Source organism: Arachis ipaensis, chromosome B10 (assembly GCF_059453495.1).
Source record: "Arachis ipaensis isolate K30076 ecotype BB chromosome B10, ASM5945349v1, whole genome shotgun sequence".
Lineage (NCBI taxonomy): Eukaryota > Viridiplantae > Streptophyta > Magnoliopsida > Fabales > Fabaceae > Arachis > Arachis ipaensis.
Genome location: NC_142435.1, coordinates 128,886,513 through 128,908,208, shown reverse-complemented (window position 1 = coordinate 128,908,208; position 21,696 = coordinate 128,886,513). Strand labels below are relative to the sequence as shown.

The window sequence follows — 21,696 nt, the reverse complement described above, 5'->3', positions numbered from 1 at the left end:
AGGGTGTGACTAGTTCTTTTTTATTTCTAATTTGAAGCCGAAAACGGTGACGTTTAAGGATGAAAAGCAAAAATTGACCAGGTTCTGATTTGGTCTGACCGGTCAGTTCAATAGTTTTGAAACGATTTTCAGATCGGCAGTTTTATTTATCAAACAGAATCAGAATTGTTGGTGATTTCCGGTCAGGCCGATTCAATCAGCCGGTCTAATCCAATTTTCAAAACCATAAATGATTTATAATATATGATGACTAAGAGTTTACTTGCAATGAAATTTGATTCTTGCGAAGAGTGGATTTGGTAGAGCAACCCATCTTCATTTGAGGCAATGAAAAAGAGATTTGTGTTGGTAGGTCCCCAAACTCAAATGGACCCACAATTCTCAAAAAAAAAAAGAAAGAGAAAAGTGGCTAAAAGCCACTGTAAAGCAAAAAGAAAAAGAAGAGAGAGAATGTGTCTTCCTTCAACAAAAGAAAAGAAAAGCAATATAAAGAGTAGGAGAGGAGAAGAGATCGACCAAGAGAAGAAGAAAAAGGAAAAAATGGCAGTACCAAATTAGTAAACTTGCTCTATTTCTTATGAAATTTTTAGTATGTTGTTCATGGTGTAGAAATAAACATTAAGATATAACTTATTAGTTGTATGATTTTTTCTTTTGTCTGATTTGAGATACCTATTTTGTGGAGGATTTATATTGATTCTATCAATTTTGATAATGTATTTGTTGATTGTTGAGATATCCTAGTGCTACTAGAAAAACTGATTATGTACTCATTATTTTAATAGTGAAAGATTTTACTAGAATAGATCCTATGAGTTTTTTATTCTTTTTTTAAAGTTTTTCCATGATAAAAATTTTAATGTTTAATTATTTAATTTCTGTCATTATATTTACTACTTAGAATATCTCTAGAACTACCTATTTAATTGCAAAGGTTATAAAAAAATTATTTTGATTCTTTTATTGTAAGACAGATTCTTGTTTTAACCTCAGCTTTTTCCAATACTATTTACACTAGAGAATTCTATTGGAGTATATATACTCAAAGTAGTATATATGCTAACTGAAAACAGAATTCTTAACTAACTAGCTATTACTCTAACTAACTTTGACTCTTTGATCTTTCTTTAACAGCTTGGGATGGAACCTCAACTATTCTGATATTGATATTATAATGATTGAAATATAACGATATTCAAGCATTGCATTGTGTTGGCCTTATTATATTAAATGTATAATATGATGGCTAAATAGCAATGACATATATACATAACATAAATAGAGCTATGATGAGGGAGTTGAAGGTTGAAAAGAGATTGGCATGAAAGCTCCATGAAAGCCGTAAGGAACTCTGCATGGCAATGTAATCTTGGCAACTGCCTCACCACTTAACTTCTTTCCATCAATTATATGAACCTGCATTCATGCATGCAATTATTATTATTAATAATCTACATATATACATGGCATGGAACATAGTTAAGAAGAAGTAATTCCTACTTGTGATAAGTTAGTGTCTTCATTGTGAACAAAAGCAATGATCCAACCATCATCTTCTTCTTTTTCCATTTTGATGCCCCCTTTTTCTTTAGGGACAAAGGCGAGTCCAGTGCAGAACATATTGCTGCTTTCAAATGCATGATATTCCGTTCTTATAACATTTTCCTAATTTTATTTACACATTATTCAATTTTGTAATAATTTATAAAATTAAACAATACTCAATGCATATATAATTATTAATTGTACCTCAGATGATAGTTGTTCTTCAAAGTATAACTTAGCTAGACCTCCATATTTTGGCATATCTAACAACTCAAACACACAAACTCAGCATTATTAAACACAAAATCTAAACTTTAGTAATTTATAAATAAATAAATAGATACCTGCAGCAAAGCTTGCATTAGGATCCACCACTTGGGTGTATGCGTATTTATTCTTAACTCCAATAAAACTTTCATGGAGCACAGGAAAATCCATGAACTGATTTGGTCCATTAGTGAGATATTTCTCATTAACCTCCCCAGTTTTCATGTTTAATCGCCATTCATAACAACGAGAGAAAAACTTAGAATCATTATTCAGTCCTGCATCTGGCCCTGGAATTATTGAATCTAATGCTCTGCAACCCCACACCACCACCTATAGTACAAAATTAGTATCTAAAATTTTACTTATTTTGACATTTATAAAAAGTTTGATTCTTGTATTAGGAAAAATTTGATTATTTTTAAGTAAAAAATAGCTTTATTATTTTGATAGTAAATTATTTTATTAAAAAATTGTCTAAAATAACTCACATAAATATAAAAAAATAGGTAATAATAGATGTAATGACTAATTTTAAATATTGATAAAATATTTTAGTATTTATATGTATTTTTATTTTATATATTAAAATTGATACATATTTTTTTGAAATTTTTTATTTAAATTAAATAATTATATAATTTACTGATATATATAAACTACAGAATAATTACTTAAATAAATAACGCCAACACGAATATGGGCGTATCCCGGGTACTGAGATCCTGAACTATAACGTCCGGAGAATCTGACATATCCAGAGTGCACCCTAAATATATTGTAGGTCGAGAAACCGATATTGAGCATCCGAGATGTGTTCAAAAACTTATTTGGATCACAAGCACCCGAGATACCGTCAAAATAGAAATTAGTGTCAGAGTACCCGAGATACGTAGAGATACAATTTTAGGTAAATTTTAAATTAGACCAAGTTCATAAATAATTTTAAATTGATATTTTTAAATATAAATTAATTAAATTCATAAATAAAAATAAAATAAATACTATTTAAATAGTAATAAATTATACTAATTTTAAAAATATTAAAATTAGTAGACAATTAAAATTTGAATCGGTTCAGTATTAATCCAATTCTACTCTAAACTGTTGGATTTGGATTCCCTAAATTTTGAATTTTACTTTAGAAGGAAAAGTGTGATCTCTCACCATTTATTTCATAGGTGGGACCAAGAGAAGATATTAGAGAGAAATCATTCAAGGATGAGAGATCACACTTTACTCTCTAAAGTGAAATTCAAACTTTAGAGATTCCAAATCCTTTATTTGATCTGACTGACATTTCCAACGTAAATTAGAAGTGTACACATTGAAAATAGTAGATGATTGAAATTAGAAGTGGTTATTAAAAATGGTTATTAATTTTATTTTAATTTTAGGTGCCATCGATTTGGAGTTGAATTGGATTAACACAAAACTGATTCAAATTTTAATTGTCTACTAATTTTAATATTTTTAAAATTAGTATAATTTGTTACGATTTAAATAGTATTTATTTAATTTTTATTTATCAATTTAATTAATTTTCATTCAAAAATATCAATTTAAAATTATTTTTGAATTTTGTCTATTTTAAAATTTATCTGAAATTGTATCCGCACGTATCTTGAGTACTGTAATCCTAATTTCTAATTCCTGTTTTGACTGGATTTCAAGTGTTGTGACCAAAATCAGTTTTTGAACGCATTTCGGATGCTTAGTACGCGTTTTTCGACCTACAACGTATCCTGAATATCAAATTCTCCATGCGTCGTCATAGTCCGAGGTCTTAAGAGATACGCCTATACTCGCGTTGGGCTCACAATATCCAAGATGTAGTATGTTATTTATTTAAGTAATTATTCTCCATTTTATGTATATTGCTAAATTATATAATTATTTAATTTAAATAAAAAATCATATTTTTCTGTTATTAGATAAAAGCAAAATTTATCTCAATTAAAAAATTAAAATTAAAATGCTAAACTTTATTTAACAAAATTAAAATTATGTATCCATTCCAGATACAAAATAAAATAACGAGTAATTACTTAAACTATTTCGTGAAGTTTTTAAAATTGGATATTCTAGTCTTTAATTTTGGGTTTTAACATACATAAAATAATCTCCAATATTTATTTTTATTAGATAATACAGTCTCTTTCTGTTAGTTACTAATGGCAATTGTTGACGTGAAATTTTGATTCGCATGTGTGGCCATTAAGTGTCCGCGAGTATGATCTAATCTGAACAAATCAGTCCAAAAAATAAAGTAAAAAACAGTTCTCGAAAAATAAAAAATCTCAAAAGAATCCCTAAAAAATTTTAAAAAATTCAAAATAGTTGAATTATTTATATAAAATTATTTCTAAATTGAAAAATTTTAATTTCTAAAATTTTTTATTTATTTATCTCAAATTTGATTAGTCATATATAAAAAAACTTTACATTTTCAAATCTTAAATTATAAACTAATTTTAAAGTTTTTCAAAAAAAATAAATAATTAAATGAACTCATATTATTTTTTATCATATAAAATATTAATTTAATTTGTAAGTACCATATTTTATGATCATTCTTTAATGATGAAAAAGAGAATAAACTAGTGAATATTTTCTATTTATAAAATTTTTCACATAAATAATTGGAAATATTTTGTGCAAATGCTTATAAAAGTAACACTTTGAAACATGCATGCAAGTCATTTATGAAGTCAAATTTGTAAATTTTGGTCAATTATAGGATCAATGTGGATGATTTATAAAATTTCAATGCTATTTGAAACTCCTAATACTTTGCATATTTGAAAAAAAAAATGTCTTGACAAATTCAAATATTTTGTTTATATATTTTTTGAAAGTTTTGGAATTCAATTATTATAATGCTGTATAAAATAAATTTGCAGTTAAAGTTATTTTTGTGCTACTACAATTAATAATTATATCAAGAAAAAATAGTTTTTTCACTTATAAATATTTTTTTAAATTTATTTAGTTTCAATATCTTAGAAATTTAGGTATATAAAACGTAATCTTTATAATGCAATGACCTCTTAGATTTAGCTGTTATTATTATAATTTTTACATCACTTCAATGTAAGTACTAATGATAGGTTAATAATTAAATAATATTATATTTATAACATTTAAGTATTAATGAATAAAATTATTTTTTAGTTTATATTTTATTATTTTTTTATTCTTTATTTATTATATATACTTTGAATAATATTTTATTATTTTGATTAATAAAAATATTATAAAATATTGACTTTTGAAAAGATTAAAAATATTTGAAGGGTCCACTTTAAAATTTTTAAAATTTTTCATGAACTATTTTAAGATTTTTCAAAAATTTCAAAGATTGTTTTGTACTTTATCCTATAGATTAATTTGTCCAGCTTGCACACGTGGACACTTAGCAGTAGGGGTGGCAAAACAGGTTGAACCCGTCGGGCCGACCTGCTAAACCCGCTAAAAAAGATGGATCGAGTTAGGATTTGGAGCCCGCTCAATTAAAAAAATCCGTCAAACCCGCACCGCCAAATTGGCGGGTTTTGGCGGGGCGAGGTGGACCGGTCCGCCGAGCCGAAGATTTTTATTTTTTATTTTTTTATTAAATAAAAGAATGATTACTATTATAAAATTAATAATTATAAAATTTGACTATTTTTTATTTGTATTTGATTTTTAATTATTATTTTTTAGTTAATTTTAATGAATTTTATTTTTCATAAAAAAAAAGTCAAACAGGCTAGCCCATCGACCCGCCAATCCGCCGTAAAGCGGGACGGACTAGTATTTTGAACCCATTTTAGTTGGCGGGGCGGGCCGGCCCGTCCCGTTTATGAGACGAGCCTAGGCGGGGCGGGGCGGATTTGGGCGGGCCAGCCCGCTTTGCCACCCCTACTTAGCAGTCACTTGTGTCAATTAATGTTTCACATCAGTCATCATTATTAGTGACTTAGGAGGGAATCGATATTGTCTAATAAAACTAAATGTTAAGAACTGTTTTATATATTTTAAAATATGAAAGACTAAAGTATTCAATTTTAAAAATTTCAGGATTAATTTAAATAATTACTCATAAATAATTATATAAAATAATTTTCTTTCAAATATGACTGCTATGCAAATATATAATTAAAGTTACCTCGTGACCTTCCTCAAAAGAGTTAATAAAATGAAATGTACTATGAGGTGTGACCTCAAACCATTTGATTGAATCTGCATCACCATATATGGGCATAATCCCAATCCTCGCGTATTTCTCCTTCTCATATTCTATCAATCTACAACATATATATGAAGAATTCAAAAATTTAAAGCGCAAAATTATTTATTAGAAAGAGGTGCATGTGTAATATACTCACTGGCCTCTTCTAAGAAGTCTGTTTGGGTCAATTATGAGTGGATAATCCAATATCACAATGTATCTGCATATATATACACAAAAAAAGATAGATTATGATAAGAGGATAAGTGATAAGTGCATGTACATATGATAAGGCAGTTAGAAGTTGTTAACTAGAGTGGTTAGAAACAGTTAGTGAAGTCTAGCTTAGAGAACAAGTCACAACAACTTGTATACATACATTGACGTACATCACCATTCAACACAATGCTAGGTAATACAATCAGATCAACACTCTCTGAACTCTGAATTCACTGGTAGCAGTTTCAATTATTATTATTGTCATCGTCGTCGGCGGCGGCGGCGGCGGATAACATTTATAACGAATAATATTATTACCTTTGTGTGATACCTATCTCATGGCAAAGACAGCATCTGTCTAGTTTTATATCCACTTTATGAACCAATTCTTTTCCATCAGCTGAAAATAATGAACAAACAGCAGAAACCCCTTCAATCAACTAATTGATAAATAATTTGAAAAAAATGATGGATAAATGATACAATAATAGTATCATTATTTGTGTCATGATTAAATAATTTAGTGGTTTTTTTCTAATTGAGAATTCTGTTAAGTACATCATCTATGTTACAGTAAGAGAGAACCCATAGAAGACAATAATAACAGAATAAATAAAATTAAAGAAAAGGAAAACTCATCTCTATGAAAATGTGAGTGTAAATAATGCATGTAAAATAAAGCATACCAGAAACTATTCCAATTTCAAGAAAAGGTTTGGTTGCCTCTACTCCAAAGATAACCAGCTCTCCGGTATCTAGAACTTTCTGTATATTAACATGCATTTTGCAAAAACCAACAACAGGAAAAGAACAGGTAAAAGAAAAATTAAGTACAATATATGTGTCTATATACATATAGTGTATCAAGTTAGAGTAATAAACATTTATAACTAATGAAAGAAAAATATGCAAATTAGTATTTAATATTAAAAATAAGAGAAAAGGATAAATAAGTTTTTAACGTTTTAATTCGAAGATAAATTTGTCTCTTGAAATTGAAAAATATAAAATCATCTTTCACCTTATAAAATGCGTGACATTTAGATCCTTTCATACAATTGCCTAATCAAAACGTAACGAAGTGAGCTGATGTGTCGTCCATATATCCGTTACGGTGTCATTTTGAAATCTGCTTATCTGTCCTCAAATTTTTTTACAACGGACTACGTAAGCACTGTAACGGATATATGGACGACACATCAGCTCACTCCGTGACGTTTTGATTAGGCAATTACTATGCACAGAATGATCTTAATGTCGCGCATTTTGTAAGGTGAGGGATAATTTTATTTTTAATTTTAAGGAATAAATTTGTCTTCAAATTAAAAAGTTAAGAATTTATTTGTCTTTTTCTCTAAAAATAATTAACAGAATATATAATCATTCAAAAATCAAGTAAGGTTATATTTTAATTTTTTTATTCGTGTAAATTTCAATAATTTATATCATATTTCTTTTTAATTATTAACTATTGAATAATGTACATAATATATAATATATACCTTAGGGTGGCTGCCAAAAGGACGATTCCATACTCCATTGAAATCCCATTGATTCAAAGTATTTAATGTGAAAATATCAATCTCAAAAGGAAGGTGACTTTCAGTAACTGAATAGAACTTTCCTGAATGCTCAATCACATTGGTGTTGCTATAATATTTATAGTTTTCTCCAAATCTCAACTGCATGTGAATTAATACACACAACACACCAAAATGTTGATGACTCATGTCGGATGGGACTTCAGATGTTATTTGGCTTAAAATAGATTTGTCACACCTAGTTCTTATAGTCACAAAAGAAAATAGGATAAAGTATTATTTTTATCTTAACTATTTGGATCGAATTTTAATTTGGTCTCTAATATTTTAAATGTCTTAGTTCAATTCTAAAAATTTTCAAACATCTTATTTTAATTTTAAAAAAGTTTTAAATATGTTTAATGTTTTCTCACAATTAAATTTAACACAAATAATTCACATATTAAAGAGCCAATAGCATTCGATTTCAGTATGTAAATAAAATTAATCCACCAACGATCACTAATATAAAAGTTTTTCCTTTAATTTTGAAGCGCGTTGATAATTGATTGTTAGGATTCAAAATTTTGTACCAAAAAAAATTGAGGAGAAGAAGTGTTATAAGAATGTTTGGTTATATTTTTTACCATATAAAAGAAGATATGACTTAATTAATAACGTTATTAACGTCCATGTCATTTATTCCATTAACTATTAGTGTTAAATTTAATGGTAGTACTACATTAAACCTGTTTAAAACTTTTTCGAACAAAAATAAGACGTTTAAAACATTAGAGATCAAATTAGAATAATTTAACCCAAACATTAAAAACTAAAATAATACTTTACCCAAAAAAATATTTTCTTCAAAGTATATACTTAAATTAGTTCAATTCATAACTAATTTCAACTAAGATATTTTGGTCATTAATAATTTTTTTATTATGAAAATTCCTGAAATTATACCTATTTGACAAATTGGTTTCTATTATTTTTAATAAAATTTTTAGTATACTTATTAAATAAATAAGTCTTAACAAATTTTATTATAGGTAATTAAATTTTTAAATTTTTATAAGATAAATTAATCTTTCTTACAAAGAGATTAATTTGTCTTGAGAATCTCTAAAGTATTAAAAATTTGCTGAGAATCAAAATGTTTGAATTAAAATTTTTTGGAGACAAATTTGGGTGTTTATTTATTTATTTTTTTTAAAGTTTTGTTATTTTGTTGATTGATTGTCAATTAAAAAGAAACCTTTAATTTTCTAATAAAACTATAAGAAAAGTCTAGGAGGCCAGCAACTTTATTAAATTCTGGCCAGCATGTAACTAGCAAAGAAAAGTGAGTCATTGGATGAAATCTCACACCAATCTCACACCATTGAAATCATCATTGATGACTATTTGATGGCTACAAATCACAAAAATTGCTGTCCCCCTAGTACTCCTCAAAACTAAAATGTATAAATGAATAAAATGTTGACCTTGTTTAGCATGAGAGAAGATAGAACAGCAAGTGAATCTCCTTTGACAGCAGGAAGAAACAAAGGCTTAGTACTTTGTTTCTCAAGCCTATATGATGAAGTTTCAACATGTTTGTTGTTGTACACAAGAGTGTAATTCCCATCATTTTCATCAATTTGCTTTTTGAAATACAAAGCATGAAGCATTCCTTCTCCTTCCACCCAAGCACTATCTGAACTCCCCAAAATTGACTTTGTTGATTTCAACCCTCCAAACAGTGGGTTTGATCCTAAATTACATACATATACATGCATGAACACTAGAGAAATAAAGAAAATTTTTGGCATATATATCATAAACATAGATATATTACGAGGGGCACTTTGTAATATAAAACAATGGAATTTTTACATTTTCTGTTTATTATTATTTAGATGGAAGGACGCTGTATGTAGCTTTTAAAATGTTAAGGAGAAAACTAAATTTAAAAAAGAAAAGTTAGAGATGATTTTAAATTTTTATACAAACATTAGTGGTTCCGGTTTAAAATGATTTTTACCAAAAAAAAAAACTAAGAATAATTTAGCTCTCTAAGTATAAAATTATTACAACTTATTAAAATATTTTTTTATGATTTATTTTTTATTATAGTTTGCCAGAACAAAATATTAAGAACCAATGTTTTTAATAGGACAATTTATCTAAATAACACAATTGGAATGCATATTTATGCAAATACAACAATCTCAATCTCATTACATGCATGCGTGCCCTGTTTTAATTTTATGTAAATCTACTAATTACGATTTATCATTTGGTCATAAATCACGAGACCTTTACTGTAGTTTATGAGGAGCAGCATTTAGATATAAATTGCGTGACTCCTACCGCAATTTTTGAAGATCAGCATTTGTACATAAAATGCGATAAAGCAGTGACGGATTGCATTCTCTAAGATTTGAGTTTTTGGATTTAAGAGGATTTGGGAGAGAATCACTTGGCATCGATACTTTGGCGGGTTGGGGTCATAAAAGAACAAAATCGTTTGTACCGATTGAACGGTGTTGTTCATGTGACTGGAAATATCAACGAAGAGGTTAGTTGTTTATAGATTTTTTTTTCTTTATATGTTAGTTGTTTGCTGTTCCGTTCATATGTTATGTCACTTTGAACTGTGATTTTGGTATTTTTATAAAGAATTTAAAGATGTTAGTGATTTACCTGTTAAAATTTGATTAGTACCAGTTTAATTTTTTAATTTTTTTTTAATTTGATTAGGGTCAAGTAAATGACGATCCACTTCACATAGTTTCACGGGAGGTTTTGGGTGCTCCTTGCCGATGCAAGTGAGGAGACAGTGTGTAGGTATGCTCGTACTTATGTCATGATGTTACTATTGACTCAGCTATTCATCAGTGACAAGAATGAGAGCTGGGTTCACCTTCGATGGCTGCCGTTTGTGGCAAAACTGCTTGATGAGTTGGAAAAGTATAGCTGGGCCTCAGCTGCACTGGCCTTGTTGTATAAATACATGTGTCGAGTTACAAACAGAAATGTGGTTAACTTGGCCAGACCACTTTAGCTACTACAGTCTTGAATTTTCTCACGGTTTCTGACGTAAAACCGAGTGATTTTGACACATTTGTATTTTTGCTGGCATCCAGGTATCATTTTAATGCTTTGTGCTATATATGCTTATTTTAATGTTGTGTTCTGGAACTTGATGGGCCCTGCTATGTACGTGGATTTCTCCTTGTATCCTCATCACTGTCCCCAACTATATCGACAGGCTCTTTGTCTAAATCATCATCTCTCATTGTATTTTCAACCAGATCATGTTCACCATCACCTACACAATTAGGAATCATGATAGGAGAACTAGCCATCTCAACTGCCAGTTGATGGAACGAACGGTTCTCCAATGTTACATAACCATCTTCATTTGTACGGTTCAAATCAACTGCAACGGATAGAGATGCAATGATCGGACAAGCTTCTGCAACCACGGCATCGAACTAGAGGCACTCCCAAGCCAGTTGACTGAGGATTTGGAGCTGATGTCCCAAAACTGTCGACACCATCCTCTGACTTCTTATACAACTCATGTATTCTGACTTTCGAAAAACTTCTTCGGCAATGAAACAGAACCTGTAGATCTTCATCAAACCTTATCATAAAATATCATACTTCACACTGGCTGACACAACTACAATAGGTATCTTATAAAATAACTTCTTTACCCATTTGGTCCCAAATACCCCAAGCTTTTGCAATATAGTAGTTTTTAGATCTGACAAGGTTTTCGATGAACGAATAAATACACTGAAAAATTCTTTGTCAGTAAACTTCACACCCTCTCTTTTGCTTTTGTGAATGTTTTCATAGCAATACACTAGTGCTAAGAAACTATCCTCCTCACTAGGCATTGTGAAAATGACTTTCTCCTTGACAATTACTCTCAATTCATATATAGAGAGCTTATAACCTTCATAAACCGCAATAAGGGTCCCGCAGTTTATGTACAAATGCTTCTTTTCATAAACTGCAGTAGGAGTCCCGCAGTTTATGGCCAAATGATAAATCGTAGTTAACAGCCACGATTTATATAAAAATGAAATAGGACAGGCATGTAATGAGTTACAAATTGTTATATTTGTGTAAATATAAATCTTAATTTATTTAGATAAATTATTCTTTTTAATAAAAAAATTAATTAATTTAATTTATATTCAAGACAAAAATAAAAAAAAGTGTTAGTCACTTGACATTTTTCATACATATAAATAAAGTAAACTTGCAAAGTCAAATAAAATATAAAAATTGCACATCCAAATTAAAATTAATTAAATCTGGCTAATTTTACTAATTATTTTTCATTGTTTTTAGATTTATCCTTTTTTCAGTTAAGCTCTAAATTATTTCATAATTGAAGTTGGTTTAATTCTTACACAGGAATCTACATATATCATTCTGCCGCTAAATTAACAATTTAAAAGAAAAACAATGCAAGTTGCTGGTAATCAATAAAAAGTATGAGTATTTATCTATTTTGGTCCCTAAAAAATTTTGGAACTGACATTTTAGTCTCTAATTAAAATTAATTATTCGATTGGTCCTTAACAATTAACTTCGATCCGTCAGTCATTTAAGTCCTTTGCTCCGTCAATTTTAACAGAGAACAAAATGGTCCCTGACAACTTTAACAGGGGACAAAATGGTCCCTAACCCCTCTATTCGGAAACGACACCGTTCTCCTCTAATTTTCATCATATCTTGCTTAACCCTAACATTTATACTCTCATTTTTCACCTTCACAGTCTTCTTCTCCTTCCTCCTCTTCAACTCCAAGATCAAGCCATGGTATAACTGCCACGCGTGTTGTACCCACCTCAATATGTTATGGACCACACACTTCCCAAATCTCTGTGACTAGTACACCCACCTTTTCCGCACTTCACTCGCCAGAAGCATCTACCTCCACGTCTTTGATAACAGCATCACCTCCAACCTCGACAACATCCACCATATCCTCAAGATCAAGTTCCACAACTACCCCAATGACACGCTTTTCTCCACTCTTTGACAAGTAATATAGATTGTTGGACATTAGGACATCATCAGAAGATTCTCCTTCGACACCATATACAAATTATCATTTGGATTGGACCTCGAGTGCTTCATTCTTTCTCTCCTGAAGTCCAAATTGACAGACAGTTTCGATCTCGCATCCAAGCTATCAATACAGTGAGCAATGCCACCGTCACCATTCATATGAAAACTGAAGTGATTACTGAATATTGGTTCGGAGAAGAAGCTGAAGGAAGCAATCAGAGTAGTGGACAATGTGGCCATGGAGATGATAGGGTAGAAGAGGAGGGAGATGGCAGCGACGATGACGGGTTTAAACAAATCGGACTTGCTATCTAAATTCATAGGATCCATCGAAGACGACAAGTACTTAAAAGACATAGTCATTAGTTTTCTGAGTATGAATTGGTTGAAAACAAGTTGATAATTTTTCTTTTTGTGAACATTGAAGTTGCAGAATGTGCATTGTATAGCTTAAAGTTGTAGTGTTAGGTTGTTAGGGTTATGCGATATATGATGGAAATTAGGAGAGAATAGTGTCGTTTCCGAACTGAAGGAGTCATGGACCATTTTGCCCCCTGTTAGAGTTGTCAGGGACTATTTTGTCCTCCGTTAGAGTTGACAGAGTAAAGGACCTAATTGAATGACGGAGTTAATTGTTAGGGACCAATCGAATAATTAATTTTAGTTGGAGACTAAAGTGTTTGATCCAAAATTTTTTTAAGACTAAAATGTGTGAAAATTAGTAAAGCCAATTTTAGAAAATAAATAAATAAACAATAATTAAATAAAATGAAAGGTAATAAACAATCCTAGTTTATAATCTTAGAATTTTAATGGTTGAAAAAGAAAAGAATTATATACCTTTAATTGACGGATAGTTCATATTGAAGAGACTCACAAATAAATTGAGTTTTTCTTTAATTCTTTTCAATCAAGTCATCTAGATAGAATAACATAATATTTCTAAATAGTTTTCTCCTATATATGTAGAGAGAAGTGTGTTCTCCTTTTGTCAAATGAGAGTGTTATTGTAGTCTCTTTGTGATAGAGACAAGTTGTAATTCTCAAAGAAAGTTATTCAATTATTTCTATATTTTATACAAATTTCTAATTTTTTATCTCTATATTTTGCTGTGTCATTTGTCTGGTACCTAACAGTGGTATCAGAGCCAAAGGTTGTTGATTAATATATCTATTTTTTTGCTGCGAGTTACCGTCTAAAAAAATGGCAGCAAAGTATGAAATTCCAAAATTTAGTGGGAGTAATTTTTCCGTATGAAAATTGAAGATAAAAGCCATTATGAGAAAAGACAATTGCGTGGCAGCAATTGAAAGTAGACCCATTGGAATTACAGATGAAAAATGGAAGGAGATGGATAACAATGTTGTTACAAACTTACACTTGGCACTAGCTGACTCAGTTTTATCAAGTGTAGCAGAAAAAAAGACAGCAAAGGAAATTTGGGATGCTCTCACCAAATTATATGAAGTCAAGTCACTTCACAACAATATATTCTTGAAGAGAAGACTTTATTCTCTTTGAATGAGTGAGTCCACATCGACAACAGATCACATCAACAATCTAAATACGCTATTTTTCCAACTCTCATCGTTGGAATATACCATAGTAGAAAATGAACGTGCAGAGCTCTTACTTTAAAGTCTACCAGATTCATATGATCAACTTATCATTAACTTAACTAATAATGTTTTGACTAATTATCTTTCTTTTGATGACATGGTTGCCGGTTCTAGAAGAAGAATCTAGGCACAAGAATAAGGAAGATAGATTAGAGAACTCAAAATAAGCAGAGGCTTTGTTGATGATAAGAGGGAGATCAATGGAGCATGGTTCCAGTGGGAGTTAAAGTAGACCAAACTCATAAAGTAAGAAGCAGGTCAAATGCTACAATTGTTGTAAGAGATGGCACTTCAAGAAAGATTGTTGGAATAAGAAGAGCATAGAGAAGGTTCCAGAAGGATCAAGTTCTCAAGGATATGTTACGAGCATATCTGATGATGGAGAAATCCTGTATGGCGAAGTAACAATTGGTTCTAAAGGTAGCAAACAACTCACTGATGTTTAGATTGTTGATTCAGGAGCAACCTAGCACATGACTCCTCATCGTGATTGGTTTTGTACATATGAACCTGTCTTGGAAGGATCGGTGTTTATGGGAAACGATCATGCCTTAGAAATTATTGGGATGGGTACTGTCAAAATAAAAATGTTGATGGTTCTATTCGTTCATTTCAAGGGGTAAGACACGTGAAAGGCTTGAAGAATAATTTTTTGTCGATTGGACAATTGGATGAACTTGGTTGCAAGACCCATACTGAAGGTGGGATCTTGAAAGTTGTTAAAGGAGCTCTTGTAGTAATAAAAGCAGAAAAGATTGCAGCAAATCTATACATGCTTGTGAGAGATACTTTGCAAGAGGCAGAGGCATCAGTTGCTTCAGTAAGCCAAGAAGAAACGTCGATGATATGGCATTGCAAACTGGGCCACATGTCAAAACGAGGCTTGAAGATTCTTGTAGAACGTAATCTCATTCCCAGACTCAAATCGATAAACTTACCATTTTGTAAGTACTGCGTTACAAGCAAGCAACATAGATTGAAGTTTGGTAGATCAACTACTCGGAGTAAACGCATATTGGATTTAATTCATTCTGATGTGTGGGAATTACCGGAGATGTCCCTAGGAAGAGCAAAATATTTTGTATCATTTATTGATAATTACTCTAGGAGGCTATGGGTATACCCGATCAAGAAGAAGTCAGACGTATTTGCGATATTTAAAGAGTTCAAAGCAAAGTTAGAACTTGAATTCAAAAAGAAGATCAAGTGTTTAAGGACAGATAATGGAGGAGAATATGTCAATGGTGATTTTCTAACATTTTGCAAGCAAGTAGGTATTCAACGACAATTCACAGTTGCATATACGCCTCAACAAAATGGTGTAGTAGAGCAAATGAATAGGACTCTCCTAGAAAGAGCACGAGCTATGTAGTAAACTGCAGGTTTAGCCAAGTCTTTTTGGACAGAAGCTGTTAAAACTGCCTGTTATGTGATAAATTGGTCACCATCAACTGCAATTGGGTTGAAGACACCAATGGAGATATGGCAAGTTAAGCCACCTAATTATTCTTCTTTACATATATTTGGTTGTCCTGTGTACGTGATGTACAATTTCCAAGAAAGAATAAAGCTGGACCCAAAGCCTAGAAAATATATATTCTTGGGTTATGCTGACGGAGTTAAGGGGTATTGCCTGTGGGATCTCACTGCTCACAAGATAGTTGTCAGTAGAGATGTGGTATTTGCAAAAGATGAATTGCAAAGAGAACAAGAAAATGACATCACTATTGAAGAAATAACTACTATTCAAATAGATGAAAAATACAGAGAAGGTGATTTTTCTGAAGCAGATCTACAGCACGAAAAACAAGAAGCAAAGGCCAATGACATAGAAGTTCATCAATCCACTCGACAAAGAAGAACACCATCATGGCACTCAAATTATGTTTTGACAAACCATGATACATATTGTCTTTTGACAGAAGATGGAGAGCCAACAACTTTTATGGAAGCTATGCGCAATCCATACGCTTCTATGTGGATGACAGCAATGCAAGAAGAAATTGAGGCATTACATAGGAACCATACCTGGAAACTTGTTGAACTTCCAGCAGGTCGAAAAGCTATTAGTAACAAATGGGTTTACAAGATCAAACGAGATAGTGTGATCAGGTGGAACGATATCATGCAAGATTGGTTGTCAAGGGATATGCTCAGTAAGAAGGTGTTGACTTCAATGAAATATTTTCTCTAGTGGTGAAACTAACTACTATTAGAATAGTTTTGGATATGTGTACTGTATTTGATTTGCATTTAGAGCAATTAGATGTAAAGACTGCTTTTCTTCATGGAGAACTTGAAGAAGAGATATATATGCTCCAACTAGAAGATTTTGAAGAACAAGGAAAATAAAACTTGGTTTGCAGGTTAACTAAATCTCTGTACGGTCTAAAGTAGGCGCTAAGGTGTTGGTACAAGAGATTTGATTCTTTCATTATTAGCCTTGGATACAACAGACTTAGTTTAGATCATTGTACCTATTACAAGAGGTCTGGTGATAATGATTTCATCATTCTGCTGTTGTATGTGGATGACATGTTGGTAGTAGGTCCCAACAAAGATCAAATCCAAGAATTGAAGGCACAGTCAGTTAGGGAGTTTGATATGAAAGACTTGGGACCAGCAAACATGATTTTAGGGATGCAAATCTACCGAGACAAAAGGGATAGGAATATTTGGCTATCACAAAAGAATTATTTGAAGAAGATCTGCAACGCTTCAATATGCAAGAATGTAAACCAATTTCAACCCTACTTCCTATGAATTTCAAATTATCCTCAAGTATGTGCCCTAGTAGTGAAGTAGAGAGGATGAAAATATTTCGAGTACCGTATGCATCAGCGGTGGGAAGCCTTATGTATGCCATGATTTGTACAAGGCTAGATATTTCTCAAGCAGTTGTGGTGGTAAGTCGATTTATGGCAGATCCGGGTAAAGAGCATTGGAATGTTGTTAAGAGGATCCTAAGATACATCAAAGGGACCTCGGATGTTGCATTATGTTTTGGAGGATCGGAATTCATTGTCAATGGATATGTCGATTTAGACTTTCCAGGTGATCTTGATAAACGAAAATCTACTACAGACTATGTGTTTACGCTTGCAGGAGGAGCTGTGAGCTGGCCATCTAAATTACAAACTGTTGCAGCTTTATCTACTATAGAAGCTAAATATATGATAACTACACAAGCATGTAAGGAAGCTATTTGGATCTAAAGGTTGATGGAGGAACTCGGGCACAAACAATAGAAGATTCTTGTGTATTGTGACAGTCAGGGTGCCTTGCACATTGCAAGGAATCATGCCTTTCATTCAAGAACAAAACACATTGGAGTACAATATTACTTTGTTCGGAAAGTAGTAGAGAAAGGAAGTGTTGATATGCAGAAAATTCACGCTAAAGATAACCTAGCAGATGCCATGATAAAACCAATCAACACTGAAAAATTTGAATGGTGTAGATCCTTATATGGCCTATCGAATACATGAGCAATATGAATTTTGAAAATTTATCAAAATTAGCTTTAAGAGTGAGATTGTGAAAATTAGTAAAGCTAATTTTAGAAAATAAATAAATAAATAATAATTAAATAAAATGAAAGATAATAAACAATCCTAGTTTATAACCTTAGAGTTTTAACGGTTGAAAAAGAGAATAATTATATACCTCTCTAATTGACGAATTGTTCATATTGAAGAGACTCACCTATAAATTGAGTTTTTCTTTAATTCATTTCAATCAAGTCATCCAGATAGAATAACATAATATTTCTTTGAGTAATTTTCTCCTATATATGTAGAGAGAAGTGTGTTCTTTTGTCAAGAAAAAGTGTTATTGTAATCTCCTTGTGATAGAGAAAAATTATAATTCTCAAAGAAAGTTATTCAATTATTTTCATATTTTATACAAATTTTTAATTCTTTTATCTTTATATTTTGCTGTGTTATTTGTCTGGTACCTAACAGAATGGATAAATACTCAAAGTATGAACAATTATTTTCATTTTTTTCGCACTAACATTTATTTTCCATTTCAATTTCTCTTCGGATTTATATTTAATATATAATAAGAAAATTATATCATAAAAAGCTTAAATTATTAAAGACACAGGGTATTATACTATTATATATACCATTTCTAATGTAGACACCTTCTGGAAATCCCTTTGGTATTTCACCTTCAATATCAGTGATAAGTATGGGCTCTCCTATCTCCTCTACCGGAGCAAAGTTACTCTGCAAGTAAATTACTATTAATTATTAATTTACTATATTCTTATAACATACATATATAGAAATGTGTTCTATTCATTTTATATTTTGTCCCTCTCCAAAGTATCTTATGAAACCATTACTTAGTCATCGAATGGAAATAAGTAGATTGTATATGCATTAGGCTTTTAGAAAAGTATTTTAATAGATGTTTGTATTTTTTAAAAAACATAACCACAAGTACTTTATTTTGTATTTTGTAAATAAAAAAATTATTTGCATATATTTGTAGTTTTGAAAATTTTAGAAATATTTTTGAAAACATATAAATTTAAAAAAAAATTTCTTTAAAGTTAATTTATATTTATTAATATTAAAAAGTATAATATGACATCATATATTAACAAATATTTAAATTTATGGTTACTTACTTAATTATTGCTGCCAAATTCCATTCAAGATAAAAAAAAATCTCTCTACTTATGTTTATTGTGGTTATTTAAAATTTTAAAAGCTATTTTTTAAATATAATCATATATTTTTTTTGTATTTATTAAAAGATAATTTACTGAATATAGAGGTTACAATTAAAGTTAAATTAAAGTGAGCTAAACGTATAGTCATACCAAGTTCAAGTTTTAGTCACGAATATTGAGCTCAATTCGTAATTGACTCATTAACAATAAAAAAAGTCTAGGGGCCAGCAGTTTTGTTAAATTTTGGCCAGCATGTAACCAACAGAGGAAGGTGAGTCATTGGATGAAATCTCACACCAACCTTACACCATTAAATCATCATTGATGACTATTTAATGGCTACCAATTACTAAAATTGCTGCCCCTAACATTGCTCTTAACAATAAACATATTTATGGATTTTAAACTCGACCCACCAAAAATTTACCAATTAACTAAAATAACATGATATAATCTATAATTTAATATAAATAAATTATAACTTACTACAAAAAATATCTTATCAATTATATATTGTCTATCTAGTAATTATATAGTTTATGTCTTTTATCAAAATCATATATAAAAAATTATTATAAAATTTTATATCAAAATATTAATATATAGATATATTATTTTTTCTATCATAAATAATTTAATTAAAGTTATTATTCATTCAACTAATAATATAATAAATAAAGATGTTACCATTTAGATATGACAAAAATAAAAATACACTCTCATATATTCCACAAATATAAATGTTATAATTGTATATAATTGAGTTAGCTTACAAATTAATAAATCAAACTTTACTCATTTAATATATGAGTTAAATTTAGACTCAAATTCATCTCATAATAAATCTATAAAATCAATTTATTGATGGGTTAACAAGTAGAGTTTGAACTATAGCTTAAAATCAGAACTTACTTGACTGGACAATTTTTAAAAAATTATCATTCAAAATGTGAATGCTATGGTGCCTATCACATTGTACCTAAGTTATTAAAAAGAGTAAACAAATAATATTTAATAAATTTTATATGATTTATTTTTTTATTTTAAATATTTTATTTTTTACTTTAAAAGGTAAGTTAGACAATTTAAACATAATAACAAAGGCATCATAAAACTCACTCATTCAAAAACCAATTTTGATAACCTAACTATTGATGATAAAAAAGTAAAGAGAAAGTATAGCTAGCCAATAGAGTATATGTACAATGTGTATAATGGGGTTTAGAAATGTTCAATTCAGTAGAATATCATATGTTTATTATCTTTGGTACCCACATGGTTATTCTGAATAGTATGGATGTATTGTATTTGAGAAATGAGTAGTATTTTATCTTGAATGTTCATTTTTTAATTTATATTAAGCCAAATAAACAGCTAATTATACACATTATACAAATACTCCATTAGCTCTGTAACAAGATTTAAAAGTAAAATTTTACCAAACCAGGTCAATACAGTGGGTGGTACATCAAAAACCACTGTATGAGTGTATATATTAGGAACCTGAGATGGAAGGCGTGGCAAATCAACAAACTGGAAAACTGAATCCACAACAGCATCAAGGAATTTTGTTGTGATGCTTTTCATGGCTTTGGAAGCATCGATTTGCAATGTAATTTGTTGCAAAGATCTTAACATTGGCTGAGTGTGAAGTAATGAACAAGGAGAAGAAGTCATGTGAGAAGATGTTACTCGTTCAAATAAAAATAATATGTGTGGAAAATACTAATTTACTCAGGACTGGCAGAAAATTAGAGAGAGAGAGAGAGAGAGAGAGAGAGAGAGAGAGAGAGTTTACGTTGAATATGGTGGAGAATCCAGCAGCAGTGGAGTGATCAAAGCCATGTGAGAAGATGAAAGGTCGTTTGGGATGAATGGAACACTTTGGTGCAAGAACCATGTGTGAACAAGTTCTCATTTTTGTGTTTCTACTTTGTCTACTAGATGCAATTTTCCTCCTATACCACCCAACCCTATTTATGGTAATCAAAATGTTTGATAACCAAAAAAATTAATAAAAAATAATTTAAATTTATTTTTATTATTAGAATTAATAAATATTAAATAAGATCATTTTAAATTAAATTTTTATTATTTTTTTAACATTACCAATATAATAAATAAAGCTGAGCTATTAGATCTTATATTATATTAATTATCAAAATTAAACAATAAAATCATTATATGATTTTGAATAACAAAAATACCAACAATCAAGGTATGGGAATATTCTTATTAAGAAGAACAATGAAGTATAGTAAGAATTAAAATTTAAATTTTTTTTTGTTATTAGTTAAAAATTTTGATATTATATTATATTTTTTTAAATGTTAAATTATTAGGTAAAAATATATAAATGAAGAGATAGATCTAAAAGGTTAGAGAAGGGAAAGGAATCACAAGTATATATCAAAACAAAGATAAAGTTTAATAAAATTATATAAAAATATAAAGAATGCTAATGGTTCAAAAAAACTATTTTTGACCATATTTATATAGGTATGGCTAATTTATGTGAGAAAAATGAGGGTTTTTTTTAAACTTTA

The 21,696-nt window shown here is 29.9% G+C and overlaps 1 protein-coding gene across 1 annotated transcript; it reads right to left on the bottom strand.

Moving 5' to 3' along the window:
- Positions 1–1,284: 1,284 nt before the first annotated feature.
- LOC107624315 (carotenoid 9,10(9',10')-cleavage dioxygenase 1-like) lies at positions 1,285–21,068 on the bottom strand. The gene is made up of 13 exons (XM_016326812.3): positions 20,949–21,068; positions 20,654–20,791; positions 18,596–18,698; positions 9,252–9,520; positions 7,747–7,926; positions 6,931–7,009; positions 6,563–6,644; positions 6,183–6,245; positions 5,963–6,101; positions 1,890–2,145; positions 1,750–1,808; positions 1,501–1,665; positions 1,285–1,416 (listed from the first exon to the last, which is right to left on the bottom strand). Exons 1-13 carry the CDS (start codon positions 21,066–21,068, stop codon positions 1,285–1,287), a joined length of 1,785 nt encoding a protein of 594 aa, XP_016182298.1.
- Positions 21,069–21,696: the final 628 nt, after the last annotated feature.

Coding starts and splice junctions, on each gene's coding strand:
- LOC107624315 (XM_016326812.3), bottom strand. CDS start 21,068: ATGAGAACTTGTTCACACATGGTTCTTGCACCAAAGTGTTCCATTCAT. Junction 2,146..5,962: donor CTTTTGAGGAAGGTCACGAG/GTAACTTTAATT, acceptor TTTGTACTATAG/GTGGTGGTGTGGGGTTGCAG. Junction 1,417..1,500: donor AAGACACTAACTTATCACAA/GTAGGAATTACT, acceptor GCATGAATGCAG/GTTCATATAATTGATGGAAA.